We start from the raw sequence: 19,636 nt of genomic DNA on the forward strand, positions 1-19,636 counted from the left end.
TCACCTGTGACACATCTCCAGGGCATCAAGTTACATATTATTTATTCACATCTACATCTACATCTACGTGCCACTGTCATTACCTCCCTTTCCTGTTCCAGTCGCGTATGGTTCGCGGGAAGAACGACTGTCTGAAAGCCTCCGTGCGCGCTCCTCGGGAGGTATAAGTAGGGGGAAGCAATATATTTGATACCTCATCCAGAAACGCACCCTCTCAAAACCTGGCGAGCAAGCTACACCACGATGCAGAACGCCTCTCTTGCAGAGTCTGCCACTTGAGTTTGTTAAACATCTCCGTAACGCTATCACGGTTACCAAATAACCCTGTGACGAAACGCACCGCTCTTCTTTGGATCTTCTCTGTCTCCTCCGTCAACCCGATCTGGTACAGATCCCACACTGATGAGCAATACTCAAGTATAGGTCGAACGAGTGTTTTGTAAGCCACCTCCTTTGTTGATGGACTACATTTTCTAAGGACTCTCCCAATGAATCTCAACCTGGTACCCGCCTTACCAACAATTAATTTTATATGATCATTCCACTTCAAATCGTTCCGCACGCATACTCCCAGATATTTAACAGAAGTAATTGCTACCAGTGTTTGTTCCGCTATCATATAATCATACAATAAAGGATCCTTCTTTCTATGTATTCGCAATACATTACATTTGTCTATGTTAAGGGTCAGTTGCCACTCCCTGCACCAAGTGCCTAACCGCTGCAGATCTTCCTGCATTTCGCTACAATTTTCTAATGCTGCAACTTCTCTGTATACTACAGTATCATCCGCGAAAAGCCGCATGGAACTTCCGACACTATCTACTAGGTCATTTATATATATTGTGAAAAGCAATGGTCCCATAACACTCCCCTGTGGCACACCAGAGGCTACTTTAACGTCTGTAGACGTCTCTCCATTGATAACAACATGCTGTGTTCTGTTTGCTAAAAACTCTTCAATCCAGCCACACAGCTGGTCTGATATTCCGTAGGCTCTTACTTTGTTTATCAGGTGACAGTGCGGAACTGTATAGAATGCCTTCCGGAAGTCAAGAAAAATGGCATCTACCTGGGAGCCTGTATCTAATATTTTCTGGGTCTCATGAACAAATAAAGTGAGTTGGGTCTAACACGATCGCTGTTTCCGGAATCCATGTTGATTCCTACAGAGTAGATTCTGGGTTTCCAAAAACGACATGATACTCCAGCAAAAAACATGTTCTAAAATTCTACAATTCCTGTGTTTCCTTAACAGTATATCTATGTTTAATTGCTTGCATGATTTGGTATTTAAGAAGTTTAGTTTCATGTTTTTTTGTTAATGTGAGTGTAAATTCAGGCAGTCTGTAGCTCAGCTGTCATTTTTCTGAACAGCCAGTTACATAGTTCATTGAGGTATCAGTGCTACAGGTCAGGAGGGTAACAAGTTGCTTATCTAGTTTCTGCCAGCTTTTACTGCTGACTCTTCAGCTAGTCCTGCTAGGACGTGTGCAGATGCAGGAGGAGCTGGGAGCAGTTTACGAACAGTTGAATATGGTTTTGACCGCAATAATTGGCCTTCAGGCTAACTCCTCGCAGCATAGTGGTGGTAGAGATTCTGGAGCATCGCATGGGACACTGCAGGTATTGCTTGTTTCACCCTGGGCTCTATTGCTGAGGCACCTTCTAGTGTACCCAACACAGTGGGCCCACAGGATGAGTTGCGGGAGGTAAGGCATTCACGTCACTCCAGATGGAGACCTAATGTGGACACTGGTTACATGGCCTCGCCTATTCAACCTACCCTCAGCAGGGTTCGAGCAGGAACATGTGAGCAGGGGTTTGCTAGTTATTGGGAGCTCCAATGTTAGGCACATTATGGAGCTGCTGTGGAAGATAGCATTCAGCACTGAAATAAAGACAATGTGCACCTGGTATTTCTGCCAAGTTGCCTCATTTGAGGTGTGGAGTTGGCCTTGCCTGTAGCTGTCGAGCGTACAGGGTGAAGTCATCTGTGAGTTATGACTCATGTTGGCCACAATAATACCTGTCACATTGGTTCTGTGGCCATCCTCAATTCTTACAGGTGGCTGATAAGGTGGTGAAAACTGCTGGCCCCACTTGCAGAGTGTAAGCAGAGCTCACAAATTGCGGCATTGTACTCGGAGTTGTGATCGGGGCCCTTTGGTTTGGAGCTGAGTGGAGGGTCCCAATCAAAGGCTTCATTGTCTCTGTGATGGTGTTGGCTGCAGATTTCTGGACCTGCGTTATTGGGTAGGGATCTGTATGACTCCCCTTAATAGGTCAGGGGTGCACTACACAAAGGAAGCAGCTACTCGGGTAGCAGAGTAATTTTGGAGTGCAAATGGGTTTTTTTTTAGGCTAGGCAGCAGGTTTGAGGCACTCTCATGAACACTCACCAATCAATACGTATATACAGAAATTAGACTGTCTTCAGGGTAAAGACACTTTGACTGCAAAAATTTATCAGTAAACTGTCACGGTATTTTGTAATGAAGTCCCCGAATTTACTGCCTTCCAGGAAAATTCTCAACCTCAGTTTATTCTTGGGACTGAGAGACAGCTAAAACTCGAAGTAAAATGCTCTGAGATATTTAGTAAGACTTGGATTGTTTATCAGGAAGACAGATTAGACACCTTGGGAGGTGGAATGTTCATTGCAGTTGACAAAAATATTGTCTCCACTTAGGTTGAAATTGAGTGTGGTGGTGAAGGATCTGGTAGCACTTAACAGGTCTAGGTGAAAGCAAGATAATTGTCAGATGTTTTTACTGAATGCCTGACTTTGCTGTTATGGCTCTAGAGTCATTTGAAGAAAGTCTACGGTTATTTGGGCATAAATACCCAGATCATGCAATACTAATTGGTGGTGACTTTAATCTAGACTGGGACATGTTTGGTTTCATTGCACAGAATACAGACATACAGTCTTGTGAAATACTTTTAAACAAGTCTTCTGAAAACTGTCTTGAGCAGCTAGTTCAGCAGCCCACATGCAATGGAAGTATCCTGCACCTTGTAGCTACAAACAGGCTAGATCTTATCGATGGTGTCAGTATAGCGACGGGGATTAGTGATCATGATGTGGAAAGTTAATAAATCAGTCAAGAGGGCTAACAGAGTCCTTCTGCTAGAAAGAGCAGATAAGCAGTTTTAGCATCTCGCGTAGACAATGAACTGCAATCATTTAGTTCCAGAATGGTGGATATGGAGGAATTATGGGCAAAGTTTAAACAGATTGTAAATCATTTTCTGGACAAGAATGTGCCTAGTAAGAGGATGGAAAAGATCCATTGTGGCTTAATAATGAAATGAGTAAAATGCTGAGGAAGCAACGACCGTTGCACTCCCGGTTCTAAAGAGGACACACAAATGACAACAGGCAAAGATTAGTAGAGATCTGTGAAAAGAGTCAAGCACGTATCATAACTCATACCTTGGCTAAATATCTGATAGAGAATCCAGAAAAATTCTGGTCCTATGTAAAATTGCTAAGTGAATCTAAGGCTTCCCTCCAGTCACTCGTTGATGAGTCTAGTTTGGCACTGGAAGATAATGAAGGAAGTTCGCAGTTTTAAATTCCACATTTCAAAACTCATTCACACAGGAGAATCTTACAAACGTAATGTCTTTTGGCCATCACACAGAGTCCCATATGGATGACACAGTAATAAGCATCCCTGACATAGAGAAACAACTGAAAGAGTTGAAAACAAATAAGTTGCCAGTCTGGATGGAATCCCAGTTCACTTTTACAAGGAGTACTCTACATCACTGGCCCCTTACTTAGTTTGCATTTATCATGAGTCTCTCAAGCAGCATAAAGTGCCAAGCATCTGGAAAAAAGCTGAGGTGACTCCTGTGTATAAGAAGTATGAAAGAAAGGACCTGCAAAATTACAGACAAATATTCTTAATATCAGTTTGCTGTGTAATTCTAGAGGATATTCTGAGTTTGAATACAATAAATTTCCTAGAGACAAAAAAGCTCATGTCCACGAATCAGTATGACTATACAAATCATCGCTCATGCAAAATTCAGCTTGCTCTTTTCTCACACAATATTTTGCAAACTATGGATAAAGAACAACAGCGAGATTCCATACTTCTAAACTTCTGAAAAGCATTTGTACTCCAGACTGCTAGCACAGGTACATACACACGGAATAGGCTCCCAGATATGTGACTGGCTCAAAGACTTCTTAAGTTATAGAACCCAGTATTTTGTGGAGGAGGAAATTAGTGTTTAATTTTCTGTCGACAAAGAGGTCATTAGGGATGGAGAACAAGTTTAGATTAGGGAAGGACGGGGAAGGAAATTGGCCGTGCCCTTTCACAGTAACCATCCCAGCATTTGCCTGAAGCGATTTAAGGAAATCATGGAAAACCTAAATCAGGATGGCTGCACGTGGGTTTGAACCATCATCCTCCTGAATATGAGTCCAGTGTGATAACCACTCCACCACCTCACTCAGTCCAGTGTTTTGTCCTCAGTGGCGAATGTTCACTGGAGACAGGGATAACATCAGGAGTACCCAGGGAAATGTGATAGGATCATTGCTACTTTCTATGTACATAAATGATCTGGCAGAGAGGGTGAGCAACAATTTTTGGTTGTTCACTGATGATGCTGTGGTGTACAGGAAGGCGTTGAAGATAGTGACTTTAGCTTGATACAAGATGACCTAGACAAAATTTCTAGTTGGTGTGATGAATGGCAGCTGGCTCTTAATGTAGAAAAATGTAAGTTAATGCAGATGAGTAGTAAAAATAAACCCATAATGTTCAGATATAGCATTAGTAGTGTCCTGTTTGACACAGTCACATTGTTTAAATATCTGGGCATAACATTGTGAAGTGATATGAAATGGAAAGAGCATGTGGGGATTCTGGTAGGGCAGGTGAATGGTTAACTTTGGTTTATTAGGAGAATTTTAGGAAAGTGTAGTTCCCCTGTAAAACAGACCACATATAGGAATCTAATGTGACCTATTCCAGAGTACTGGTCAAGTGTTTGGAATCTGCACCAGCTCAAATTGAAAAAACACATTGAAGTAATTTAGAGGCAAACTGCTAGATTTGTTAGCAGTAGGTTAAATCAGCATGCAAGTGTTATGGATATGCTTCAGGACCTCAAGTGCGAATTCCTTGAGGGAAGAAGACATTCACTTCAAAAAATGCTACTGAGAAAGTTCAGAGAATCAGCATTTGAGTCTGACTATAGAACGATCCTACTGCTGCCAACGTACATTTCACTTAGGGACCATGAAGATAAGATCTGGGAAATTAGGGCTCACATAGAGGCATAAAGAAGGTTGTATACCTGGAAGAATCCTGGAGATACTAAAAGGTATCAGATAGATTATATAATGGTAAGACAGAGATTTAGGAACCAGGTTTTAAATTGTAAGACATTTCCAGGGGCAGATGTGAATTCTGACCACAATATATCGGTTATGAACTGCAGATTGAAACTGAAGAAACTGCAAAAAGGTGGAAATTTAAGGAGATGGGACCTGGATAAACTGAAAGAACCAGAGGTTGTACAGAGTTTCAGGGAGAGCATAAGGGAACAATTGACAGGAATAAGGGAAAGAAATACAGTAGAAGAAGAATGGGTAGCTCTGAGGGATGAAGTAGTGAAGGCAGCAGAGGATCAAGTAGGTAAAAAGACGAGGGCTAATAGAAATCCTTGGGTAACAGAAGAAATATTGAATTTAATTGATGAAAGGAGAAAATATAAAAATGCAGTAAACGAAGCAGGCAAAAAGGAATACAAACGTCTCAAAAATGAGATCGACAGGAAGTGCAAAATGGCTAAGCAGGGATGGCTAGAGGACAAATGTAAGGATGTAGAGGCTTGTCTCACTAGGGGTAAGATAGATACTGCCTACAGGAAAATTAAAGAGACCTTTGGAGAGAAGAGAACCACTCAGATGGCAACTCAGTTCTAAGCAAAGAAGGGAAAGCAGAAAGGTCGAAGGAGTATATAGAGGGTTTATACAAGGGCGATGTTTATACAAGGGCGATGTACTTAAGGACAATATTATGGAAATGGAAGAGGATGTAGATGAAGATGAAATGGGAGATAAGATACTGCGTGAAGAGTTTGACAGAGCACTGAAAGACCTGAGTCGAAACAAGGCCCCGGGAGTAACAACATACCATTAGAACTACTGATGGCCTTGGGAGAGCCAGTCCTGACAAAACTCTACCTTCTGGTGAGCAAGATGTATGAGACAGGCGAAATACCCACAGACTTCAACAAGAATATAATAATTCCAATCCCAAAGAAAGCAGGTGTTGACAGATGTGAAAATTACCGAACTATCAGTTTAATAAGTTACAGCTGCAAAATACTAACGCGAATTCTTTACAGACGAATGGAAAAACTGGTAGAAGCGGACCTCGGGGAAGATCAGTTTGGATTCCGTAGAAATGTTGGAACACGTGAGGCAATGCTAACCTTACGACTTATCTTAGAAGAAGGATTAAGAAAAGGCAAACCTACGTTTCTAGCATTTGTAGACTTAGAGAAAGCTTTTGACAACGTTAACTGGAATACTCTCTTTCAAATTCTGAAGGTGGCAGGGGTAAAATACAGGGAGCGAAAGGCTATTTACAATTTGTACAGAAACCAGATGGCAGTTATAAGAGTCGAGGGGCATGAAAGGGAAGCAGTGGTTGGGAAAGGAGTGAGACAGGGTTGTAGCCTCTCCCCGATGTTATTCAATCTGTATATTGAGCAAGCAGTAAAGGAAACAAAAGAAAAATTCGGAGTAGGTATTAAAATTCATGGAGAAGAAGTAAAAACTTTGAGGTTCGCCGATGACATTGTCATTCTGTCAGAGACAGCAAAGGACTTGGCAGAGCAGTTGAACGGAATGGACAGTGTCTTGAAAGGAGGATATAAGATGAACATCAACAAAAGTAAAACGAGGATAATGGAATGCAGTCAAATTAAATCGGATGATGCTGAGGGGATTAGATTAGGAAATGAGACACTTAAAGTAGTAAAGGAGTTTTGCTATTTAGGGAGTAAAATAACTGATGATGGTCGAAGTAGAGAGGATATAAAATGTAGACTGGCAATGGCAAGGAAAGCATTTCTGAAGAAGAGAAATTTGTTAACATCGAGTATAGATTTAAGTGTCAGGAAGTCATTTCTGAAAGTATTTGTATGGACTGTAGCCATGTATGGAAGTGAAACATGGACGATAACCAGTTTGGACAAGAAGAGAATAGAAGCTTTCGAAATGTGGTGCTACAGAAGAATGCTGAAGATAAGGTGGGTAGATCACGTAACTAATGAGGAGGTATTGAATAGGATTGGGGAGAAGAGAAGTTTGTGGCACAACTTGACTAGAAGAAGGGATCAGTTGGTAGGACATGTTTTGAGGCATCAAGGGATCACAAATTTAGCATTGGAGGGCAGCGTGGAGGGTAAAAATCGTAGAGGGAGACCAAGAGATAAATACACTAAGCAGATTCAGAAGGATGTAGGTTGCAGTAGGTACTGGGAGATGAAGAACCGTGCACAGGACAGAGTAGCATGGAGAGCTGCATCAAACCAGTCTCAGGACTGAAGACAACAACAACAACAACAACAACAACAACAACAACAATAGAGGCATACAGACAGTCATTTTTCCCTCACTCTATTAGTGAGTGGTACAGGAAAGGATGAAACTTGTGGTACAGAGTACCCCCCACCAATCCACTGTATGGTGGCTTGCAGAGTATGTACATAGATGTAGAGGTAATTGTAGAATAGGGTGGAATAGGATGGTGCCATACAGATGCCCATGCCGTACTCCAGATCTGTTTGTAGGTGATGCCTTCAGAGGAGAAGTACAGTAATAGTCGGTGAGGTCATGGTGACCAGGAAGGAGGTTGTAGATTTTTAAAATGTCAGGCATTATGAAAGGTAGTGTTCAATAGCAGCAAGGGAGTGGGCATTAGGGATCTTAATGTAATGGGAGGTAGCATCAATAGTGATGAGCAGGGCTTGTGTGGTAAAGGAACAGAAACTGTGGAGAGTCAGTGGAAGAAACAGTTGGTATCTTTTATATATGGGAGTAGATTGTGGGGAGTAACCTCATGGTGCTGGTCTATGAGAGTAGAGATCCTCTCAATGGGGGCACAGTAAGTGGTCCCAACAGGGCATCCTGGGGGTTGAGTTTATGAACTTTAGGAAGCATGTAGAAGTTAGGAGTGGGTGAGGAAAGACATAGACTCTGGGGAGGGGTTCTGGGATGGCCCTTAGGATTTGAAGAGAGACTGGAGATCCTGCTGAATTTCTGAAATGGGATCACTGTGGCATGGCTTGTAGGTAGACGTATCTGACAACTGGAGGAGCCCTTCAACCAGGTAATCCTTGTGGTTTGAAGGTTATATTCACTGAGGTTTGCACAGGAGAAATGAGAAACATTTAAAACTAGTCTCTTAGACAATGACCAATTTATACAATTCTTTATTGTTACACTAAGACACAGTTTAACACAGGAATAATGAGAATCAGTTATTGGCATCAACAATAAATGGAGCCATGTTCACAGAAATTATGACTGAGCACTTAAATATAGCCATGTCATTAAAAAAAGTGAGTATCCAGAAAAATCAGCCTTCAAAATCAAAACCTGTGCCATCAGATTTTAAAGCAAAAGATCTGAAAGAAAAAATGGAAAACATGTATACATTACACAGACTGTCTAATTCAGAGTTACATAAAGAACTCTACAAGCAGTACAAATATAAGTACCGCAAAGAAGCCAGGAGATTAGAATCAGAAAGAATCAGCCAACAGATATGAGGTTCAGATAACATTACAAAGACTTGCTGGTCAATTGTAAATAAAATCAGAAACAATGAAACAGATTGTAAATTCTTGGGTTTATTCATAGATGATCGACTTTCATGGAAGCAGCAAGCTGATTATGTCTGTAAAGAAATAACACCCAGTCTATATGCATTAAGAAGATTGTCACCATATCTTAATTCTGAAACCCTAAAGACCGTACTATTTCTTGTCCTGTGGAATAGTTCTGAGGGATGGGACATGTCAAACTAATATAAAAAGAGTTTTCATACTGCAGAAGCAGTCTTGAGAATCATAGCAAAAGTAAAATCAGGAACTTCTTGCAAACCCCTACTAATTAGACACAATATTCTCACAGTTTATGCCATGTATATACTAAAAACTATAACGCTAGTGAAAGAAGACACTAAAATCACAAAAAGAAACATGGATATTCACAACTGTGTAACAAGGCATAGAAAAGATATTCATTTGGTTAACAGAAGATTAACTTTAACAGCGAAAAGCCCCTATGTCAAAGGAGCAGTTTTTAATAACTTGTTGCCAAATGAAGTTAAGATATTGACAGGGGATACTATTAAAGAGTGGGTCAAGCAGTGACTTATCCAAAAATGCCCTTATAATTTGAATTTATCATGAATTAAAATGTTATAAGAAATAATGTAACCTAAAAAAAATTGTAATTGTAAAAACTTCATACTTGGTTCACACATGAAGTAAAATTACATGTTATGAGCAATAAATTGAATTGAATTATAGTAAGCAGTATTCACTACTGTGAACAGATGGAAAAATTAGTGCAAATAATATTTCTTCTTACCAGAAGAAGTGTCTGGATGACTCACAGCTTGACAGTCATCCATTTTTGTGGGTGATGATGAATATATCTGCTGAAAATTTCTTTTATTGTCCATTTCAGCAGCTGCTTTGCAAGAATTTGGACTTTCTGGTGCACCTTGGCCTGTTTTAAATTCTGGATTTTCTTGACAGTGCCTTCAAAGTAAAATCAAGTTTTTAATAATGAGTTGAAAGTTATATGAATTTTATATAAGTGCTATATTCTGCCTACCTTTTATGGGCTGTGATGTATGCAAGAGAGGCAGCACAGAGCAACAAGATTGCTGAGCACACTGATGGCACTATTATATACACATCTTCATAGAAGTGAACTGTGTGTGTTTGACTTTCTTGAATTGGAGATACAGTCGCTGGTAAAGAGAGAATAAGTCACTGCCTTTTTGTATTCATCCTTTTTAAAAGAAAATTGCTGATTTAATATATGGAAGATCTAAAGTTCTCAGTGAAAAGTTAGCAACTGCAACTGTAATTTTCTGAATTTAGGTCATATAGAGGATCTTATGTTTGCCTCAATTTTGTGTTTTCCTTACCTCCTGTTATAGTTGTTGTGGCAATCTTGAAATTCACTCTCACTGATCCAGCATTATTGTGAGCTGTGATTCTCAGTTGGTACCAGGTTCCAGGCTGTAGATCCCCAATTAGGACATTTTTACTAGCTGCATTGTTATCTACCAAAATCCACTCACTGGCGCTACCCAAAACACGATACTCAATAACAAAATACAGCATGGGACAACCTCCATCTGGCCAGGAAGGCAGATGCAGGTATAAAGAAGTAGCATTTCTTGACAAAATTTCATTTGAATTCGGGATCTGTGGCTCTGAAAAAAAGAAATAATTTCTGATACTTACAAAACATAAACATATTAACTCCACAGATGTTGATGAGCCAAAACATTATGACCACTTGCTTAATAGCATGTTGGTTCACCTTTGGAACATAATACAGGAGCAGTTCTGTGTGGCTTGGATTCAATAAGTCCTCAATAGCTTTCTGGTAGTATGTTACACCAGATGCCTAGGCACAGGTCACACAACTCCCATACATTATAGGCCGATGGTTTGTGGTGGCAGGTTGCTACCCAAAAGTATCCCAGATGTGTACAGTTGCATTCAGATCAGAAGAATTATGTGGCCAGACAAGACATCAATGTAAGTTCTGTACCATGCTCCTCAAACCAGTGCAGCACATTTCCAGCCTGGTGACATGGAAAGTTTTCCTTGCTGGAAGATGCCATTGCTGTTGTGAGTGATGTTAAGTGTGAAGGGATGCAGGTAATCAGCAATGATGTTCACACAGTCCACAGATATTATGACACCAGAAATTACAACCGCATGTCTCATGGAAGCCCAGGTGAATGTCCCCCTCCAGCCTGTGTCTATGGCACGTTGCATGTTCAAGTAACTGTTCATCTGAATGTAAGTGTATCCAGATAAGATCATTTATCTGGTGTAGCAAGAAAAGTGATTCATCAGATCAGACAAGAAGTTTCTGTTAATCCACGGTCACTCTTGATGATCTCACACCCTCTGCAATCATAACTGATCATGTCGATAAGTCAACATGGAAACATGTAAGTGTTATCTGCTGTGGAGCCCCATGTTTAACTATGAATGCTGAAGGGTGTGCCCTACAACACCTGTGACTGTATCAGAACTGTTCTCTGTTGTCAGCTCTGCCACAAAATACTGCCTAACATGTTTTAAAAAGTATGAAAGCCTCTATCCACACTGGTCAACAAAGATGTAGTGCAAAGATCAATAGTAGGCATTGGATCAAGTGCACCTATCTCCAGAGAGGCCAGAGACTCACTGACAAGCAACATGTCACCAATGCCCTCTCGACAGTACATATTTAGGCTGCTGCCACTGACCGAAGGGTCTCACTGACTCACTCATTCCATTTGGCATCTGTCAGCATATTTCTGTGTGGGCTCAGTTCAAGTCACGGGCTCCAACAGTACATAGCGACCAGATTAGTGGCTATAGCAGGATTACCGATATTGTCTGCAAGATGACTATTACCGATGAGCTTGTACCACAGAACATGGACTCTATTCCAGTTAAGTAAATGTTCATGTAAATAAAGAATCATATTAATACACGTGTGCATTTGTGTTGTAGAAAGAGGATACCAGTCACCCATAACAACATCCTCTCCCTTGCTTCCTCGTGATACAACATTCTACAAAACCCTTTAGAAGATGCATTTTTAGATGTCCTATCATTTTGATTGTTCCTCTTTGCTTCACAGTAGATCAGTGACTCACTCAGTGACATCTATTACATGCTATCCCACACACCATCTGATAAAGATGAAAACTCAGTCCTCAAAATGTTGTGCAGAAAATGGGATCTTCAATGCAGCTGAACACTATAAATCCATACTATATAAATCATGCAATGTTAAGTGCAGCCATGAAGGAAACAGAACATACAGAATGAGCAGGGAAATGAAAAACAATTCCAGATGAAGCAAAGTCTGTAATGGAAGAAACTGGTCACAATAATATCTTTTTGTGACTCTGTGAGAAGTACTAATGAACTTATGTCTCAAAATGCCTGGGTTCCATGCTAGAGATCATTTATTCAATCATACATTGTTACAGAGTTTGTGGTCTAATACACATTGTACCATGCAGCCACAGTTACAGTATGTGTTGAAAATGGGTTCCATGTCCCACAACACGTGTGTACGTGCAGCAGCATGTTCTGTCTCACAGGTTCACACTTGTCAGGCTGCATCTGAACAGTGTCAAAGGCAGTATGAATATCCTGCCCCAGTGTCTACACATCTGGGATGGGCTCGGCATACATGATATTTTTGACATGACCCCATAACTAGAAATCACATGAGTTGAGATTCAGTGAATGAGCAGGCCATGCAACTGGACCAACTTGTCTGACCCATTGACTCGAATCATCAATGGCACTTGCAGAAAGGGGGGGGGGGGGGGCAAAGTCACCTTGTAATGTCGGAAATGCATATTCTCCTATTTCCTTCTATTGTACTATAATTTTTTTTCTTATTTTGTTACCTGAAGATATAACATTTCTGTGTCTTTATATATTGTAATTGTTTTACAATTTGTATATATATTTATGTGTCTATGTCGAAATATAATTGGTTTGTTTTGTAAATATTATTTGTATTTTTATGCTGGGTCTTGCCTAGGGGAAACTATGCTATCGAACGATTACTTCGATAGGTTGTGTGGAAACCAAAGTGTTTAGGATCTTTGGTAGTGTTAACTCGGCAGCGTGGAGTGCGGGCAGGGCAGAGTCTGGCTGGAGTAGGGCAGTGGTGCAGGTGTGTTGTGTGACACTCCCACAAGTTGCCGCGCTTTCGGGGTTTGGCAGCATGTAATTAAACTCAACTTGCTATGATAGTTACTGACACGGTGTCGTGGACAGAAGCATTAGCTGGCACACATCAATAGCCTGTTTCGCCTGGTGACCGTGTCGAGAAGAAGGCGCACCAACATCCAGCTTCTGCAACAGCAATGGCCGACAATAAGTGATTGTCGCCACCTCCTCGATCGATGACTTCAAACCTTCAATCAACCAACAAGGAAGGCTGAAAGCATGTAAAGTTTTAGAACTGTATGGCAGACCTCAGCTTTGCAAACTGTTCCATTTGCATCATTAAAATACAGCAACTTAGCATGAACCTTTGTTGCTCATTGTCCCAATTGCTTTACCAAGCAGGGTCCCTTCCTTTTCCAAAATGAACCCGAGTGTCGTTGAAATTCAAACACCAGCATTAAAGTAATATCATTCCATTTCACTGCTTTAATTACAAAGTTCAGTTTAAGTATTCATGGCTGGTTACAATATTTAGATTACACAAGCTCAGATTGGTACTTACTAAATTTTATTATTGTTAATAGTTCAAAATCATTTAATTCAAGTTCAAAGTTAAATCTCTTATTTCTAAATTGCGTAGATTCAAGTAGCTTTTGAGATGATTGTTGAGGTAGCCCAAGACTAACCTTATTTTATTCTATTTCGTAGTGCTTCAGAAACAAAGTTTACTGTTAATTTCAGTCACTAAATTAACTTTCAATTTTCTGGTTTTATTAATTATTTTGCTAAATTAAGTCAGAGTGTAGCGAATTTTATTACTTCTGACAAACATTCAGTTTTCACACAACACGTGTCATCCTTCAGTTGCCACGCTTTTAGTGCTAATTATATGAGCATTAATCTTTCTTTTTCAGTTATTATAGTAATTGTCCATAGGACTGGCAACCATTATTTTCCCCAAATCTCAAATATCTAATTAACACCAGTTAACTGTTAATGCAATCACCACACATTTATTTTCTTTATTAATGTTACCCTTTTTCAAAATTAATTTCCACCAATTTCATTTGCATTTTTCCTTTCATTAAGATGTCACCCTTCCTCCCTCTTTACCGACAGATTAACTTTGGTGACAATTGCATTTCTCAAATTTTCATTAGGTTCACGTGGTTTAATTTGTCACTGTCATTAAGGTCGATAAGTGAGGGGGAGGTTACAACCTGCAAGAAATGCTGATAGTCCTGGCCTGTTAGGTGACATGGAAGGAAGACTGGTCCCAAAATACAGTCACCAATTTTCCCGGCCCATACATTCAGGCTGCACTGATGATGATTCACTGTCACCATACTATGGGGGTTCTGCACACTATACCACAGATGACTGTTACGAACGTTGAAGATACCGCTCTGCATAAAGGTGGTGACATTTGTGAATAGGAAGGATGACACAAACCCCAGAATTGTGGTTGCCTGGTGAAGAAACCAGTAACAAAATTTCTCCTGATGTGCAGTCACTAGTAAGCCCTGCACATGCTGTTAGTGACAACGGTAGTAACATTTGTTCCACGCTGTCATCTGGCTTACCATGTACTGGCAGGCTAACTGTCTGGTACTGACACGGCAGTTATCATCCATAGTGTTCATCACATTTTCCTTCAAGTCTGTTGTCTGAACATTTTGGTTACATTGTTCATGATTTCCTGCTTTCTGAAACAACACTGTCTCAGCCTGATACAACCTTGGTGCCTGTCGTCCATTGCCATTCACCTCTCCGTAAGTAAACACCATGTTCATGATTTCCTGCTTTCTGAAACAACACTGTCTCAGCCTGATACAACCTTGGTGCCCGTCGTCCATTGCCATTCACCTCTCCGTAAGTAAACACCATGTCAGCAAGCTCTAGGTTTGAATATGGAACCATTGTGTACAATGCTGTATCACATCCACTACAAGGAGTGTCAGCAAGAGAAGTGAATCACATGCAACATTACCAATTACTATGGCAGGAGAGGGCACTAGAACATGACATACAAGCAATGGTACCACCCTAGGAGGAAACCACACATACTGAAACTGTGGCTGCATGGTACAGCACTTATTACATTGCAGTCTCTGTAACAAAGTATGATTGAATAAATGGTCTCTAGCATCGAAACCATGCATTTTCAGACATAAGTGCATTAGACCTTCTTTGTTCTGTATACTCTCATTGATCAATCCCTAAAGTTTGTACAAAGTGGAAAAATCACCCTGTAGAGGCATTGGAAATATGACTAGAAGTCAGTCTAGTCAGTTGAGATGAGAGTTACAATTAGACAGTACACGGAATTCACTCATATCTTATACAGGCTGCTCTCATGGGAATTTTTGTTCTAAATCTGCACCCCCAAACAATATGAATAACCATCCTCAGAGGCATAATCATTATGAATTTGTATGTTTCATCTATCATTTTTATCTGTAAACAATGTTTACTGCATTCTGACAACTTCATTTCACTGCATTGACATCCCAAGGAGTAAACAGACATACATCACACTCAGAGGTCACTTAGTGATACTCCTTGACAATGTCTATTTTCATCTGTAGCTGAAATACTGGAAAAAGAAATGATAATATCCCAGGCACAATCCCAAATCATCATCATCATCATCATCATCATCATCATCATCATCATAATCACCACCACCACCACCATCATAATCATCTTCCCTTCGATTAGATAGTTGCCAGTTCTGATCTCACAAACAAAACAATTCCTATATTTTTTTAGGCCCTCCAGTATTTCTCTTTCCCCATTTGGCTTGCAGTTCAGCAAAACATGTAGTATCGTATGACTGTAATATCAATGAGTCACTGTTGTAATGGAACAAATCATACAAATATCTGGGTGTAACACTTTGTAGGGATACGAAATGGAATGATCACATAGGTTCAGTTGTAGGTAAAGCAGATGGTAGACTGGTTTTGTTGGTAGAATACTGGAGAAGTGCAATTAGTCTGCTAAAGAGATTGCTTGTGGGATCTATACTAGAATACTGCTCAAGTGTATGGGACCTGTACTGGATAGGATTAACAGGCTACATTGAACGTATACAGAGAAGGGAAGCAAAAATGGACACAGGTTTGTTTAATCCAGGGGAGAGTGTCACATAGATATTGAAGGAACTGAAATGGCAGACTCTTGAACAGAGACTTAAACAAGCCTGAGAAAGTCTATTAACAAAGTTTCAAGAACCGGTTTTAAATGATTACTCTAGGGACGTGCTACAATCCCATATGTATTGCTTACACAGGGGTCATGAAGATAAGATTAGAATAATTACTGCATGCACAGAGGCTTTCAAACAATCATTCTTCCCATGCTCCATATGTAAATGGAACAGGAAGAAACCCTAATAACTGGTACAATGGAACGTACCTTCTACCATGCACTTCACGGTGGTTTGCGTAGTATATATAGATGTAGATCTTATGGGACACTCAGTGACCTGGAATTCTCATGAGGTGTCATTTCCAGTCTTGGCAAAAGATGGGTGGATGCAATTGCAGAGGGTGGCACATAAAGAAGGTGAGGGGATGAGAATAGGGAGGAAATGACAGGACAGATGGGGTGGAGACTGTCGGGTCGAGGGTGTCGTGACAGTAGGTTACCATAGGTTGAGACCGGGATCAGATTGGGAGTGGAGAATATATTTTAATGATAACTCCCATCTGCACAGTTTAGGAAAAGCTGGTGGTGCTGGGGAGGATCCAGATGGCTTCCATAGTGTAGCAGCCATTGAAATCAAGCATGTTACATTCAGCTGCACCTTTTGCCACAGGGTGGTCTGCTATGCTCTTGGCCACAATTTGGTGGTGACTGTTCATCCTTGTGGACAGTTGAATGGTAATCATACCAGTATAAGAAGCTGTGAAATTATTGCAGCAGAGCTGATATATGACATTGATACTTTCACAGGTGGTCTGGCCTCTGATGGGGTAGGTTAAGCCTGTGACAGGACTGGAACAGGAAGTGTTGGGTAGGTGGATTGGGCAGGTCTTGCACCTGGGTCTTCCACAGCGATATGATTACTGTGGCAAGAGGTTGGGATTGTGAGTGGCATAGGGATGGACTAGGCTGTTGTGGAGGTTGAGTGGGTGACAAAGTAAAAGCTCTATATGTTATGAATTTTTATTTACATACAAGTAAGCTGCATTGTGATTTTTGTTTTGTGTGGGATCGCATTTGTCAGATCTGAAATTCCCATGATCTTTTGTTCACTGTGTCAAGGCTAGTCAGAATACTCTCCTCTTCCTACAGAAGTAAAGTGGAGTTGGTGGAATCCACAATCTGGCTACCTCAAGTACAATTTCAGTCTCAATAATGTTATTACATAATTTTGTTACACCAACACATGCCATACTTTGTCTTTGTCTGATTAATTGTCAGCCTCATCTCCACTCCATATCTTTCTAATGTTTCAACCTTTTCTTCTGGGCCCTGTTTCCTCCTGGATAACAAATCAATAACATCTGCATATGCAAGATCTTGCTTCACTATTAAACAGTGTTCCCCCCAGGGTTGCTGCTTTGTGTCTTTCACATTTCATATTTGGAGCAAGAAGACTTAGTAGGAATCTGAAGCTGACAGTGTACTGTACAGTAGTGAGACCTGTGGTGATGTACAGTTTAGAGACTTGGGCAATGATGCAAAATGATGAGGAGTTGTTGAAAAGATGGGAAAGGAAGATACTTAAGAAAATCTTCGGGCCAGTCAATGATAGGAGGTTTTGGCAAATCAGAAATAATAAGGGGATCAGAGAGTTGTGCAACAAGCCAGATATCATGACAGAAATAAAGAGTAACAGACTACATTGGTTGCGACATGTAGAAAGAATGGTGGAGAGCAGCACAATCAAGAAAATTTTTGACGGAAAACCAGCTGGGTGCCATATAAGGGGCAGAACTAGGAGCAGATGGCTCGACAATGTGGAGGAGGACTTGAGAATAATGGGAGTTAGAAGATGGAGAGATAAGGCAGCCGGCAGAGAAGAGTTGGTGGAGATTGTCCAGAAGGCCAGGGCCCTACACTTGGCGTAGTGCCAAGGAGTAAATAAGTATGCCTATGTAACATGTGCCATAGCAATGCAATGGTGCTTCTTAATCCTTTTGGTGGACCAGTTTTCCACACCTTAGTCATTATTTACTTGAAATGGGGAGTTATTGGCCAACTGGAAAAAAATACTTGAAATCATCAGTACTTATTGGTCCATTCTGCTTCATAACTGAGAAGTGAATTGCTTAGTTTTTTAGCAGTTTTACTTTAGTGTTAATGAACATGTTCAAATTACACAGCTACTGTTTAGTGCTTATTTCTTAGCTCTGAGGACAGATTTAACATGAAAACTAAGCAATTTTGTTTCATTTGTATGTGGCTGTCCATTGCTTAGCATTATTTGGTGATTTATGATCTGCTTTAAAATGCATATTAATTTACTTATTTTCAAAAGTGATTAAAATTGTAGTATTGTCATTGATCTGACTTCTAGTAATTTAGATATCTATTTTTAATGTTTAATGACACTAGTCTGAAAGATTTTTTGCAAAGTTACCGACAGCCATGATGTTGATGGTACTAAGATCATCTTCATATACTTCATGAAACACAATATGCTTACTTACCAGTCCCCTTAGTTCTGGCAGTGACTGTAGCACTAGGATGACTGTTACCAATTCTGTTCCATGCTGTGATATATGCATGGTATGTCGCACCACAGTCTATGTCGTTTAATTTATGGGAATTCTTTTCGACATCCATCTGGACCTCCTGCCATGTTCCATGGTCCTTCTTATAATTCAGCGTGTAACCTGTACATTTTTGTAATAAGTTCACCTTATACTTTTGTTGCAAGTAAAAACAGTAAAATGATTTTTATTTTATTATCTCCTGATCAACACTGACTGAAAAAGTATGTTTGCCAAATTCACACAAACTAAGACAAGCAACACGGAAGTCAGATTCACCATGACTTTGAACAATCTCAGTAAAGTGGGCATCATTTCATAGCACTACTATAAAAACCTGTCAGCAGGATCTTTAGGCAATACCCACAGCTTATGTGTCATCATTTTCACAGCATGTTCATAGTTTTTCTCTTTTGACTACTGGAAATTATCAATATCAGCACTATCAGCATCAAGCGTTCCGCTATAACTGCTGGTTATTGTTTTAAAAGACTTTTTAATTAATGGTGCACTCAAAAAATTTTAACCAAGGAAGAGCAGGTAAACAGCAACTAATTTATACCAATGTGAACAAAAAGTTTTTCTACTCCTTATAGCCTATTATGTACATACACTATGTGATCAAAAGTATCCAGAAACCTCCAAAAACACTCATTTTTCACATTAGGTGCATTGTGGTGCCATCTACTGCCAAGTACTCAATATCAGCGACTTCAGTAGTCATTAGACATCGTGAGAGAGCAGAATGAGGCCCTCTACAGAACTCAGGGACTTCGAACGTGGTCAGATGATTGGGTGTCACTTGTGTCACAAGTCTGTATGCAAGATTTCCACACTCCTAAACATCCCTAGGTCCACTGTTTCCGATGTGATAGTGAAGTGGAAACGTGAAGGGGCATGTACAGCTCAAAAGTGTACAGGCTAAT

At 40.3% G+C, this 19,636-nt stretch overlaps 1 protein-coding gene across 1 annotated transcript in view; it reads right to left on the reverse strand.

Annotated features, from left to right (window-relative positions):
* LOC124598421 (Down syndrome cell adhesion molecule-like protein Dscam2) overlaps nucleotides 1-19,636 on the reverse strand; it is a 378,789-nt gene that overhangs the window by 55,636 nt on the left and 303,517 nt on the right. The window contains exons 24-27 of the mRNA XM_047136000.1: nucleotides 18,648-18,833; nucleotides 10,209-10,499; nucleotides 9,890-10,028; nucleotides 9,641-9,813 (exon numbers count right to left, since the gene is read on the reverse strand). Of these exons, the coding sequence (XP_046991956.1) occupies nucleotides 9,641-9,813; nucleotides 9,890-10,028; nucleotides 10,209-10,499; nucleotides 18,648-18,833 (789 nt within the window). The remainder of the gene's footprint in view (nucleotides 1-9,640; nucleotides 9,814-9,889; nucleotides 10,029-10,208; nucleotides 10,500-18,647; nucleotides 18,834-19,636) is intronic.

This window comes from Schistocerca americana, chromosome 1, assembly GCF_021461395.2.
Source record: "Schistocerca americana isolate TAMUIC-IGC-003095 chromosome 1, iqSchAmer2.1, whole genome shotgun sequence".
NCBI classification, from domain to species: Eukaryota; Metazoa; Arthropoda; class Insecta; order Orthoptera; family Acrididae; genus Schistocerca; species Schistocerca americana.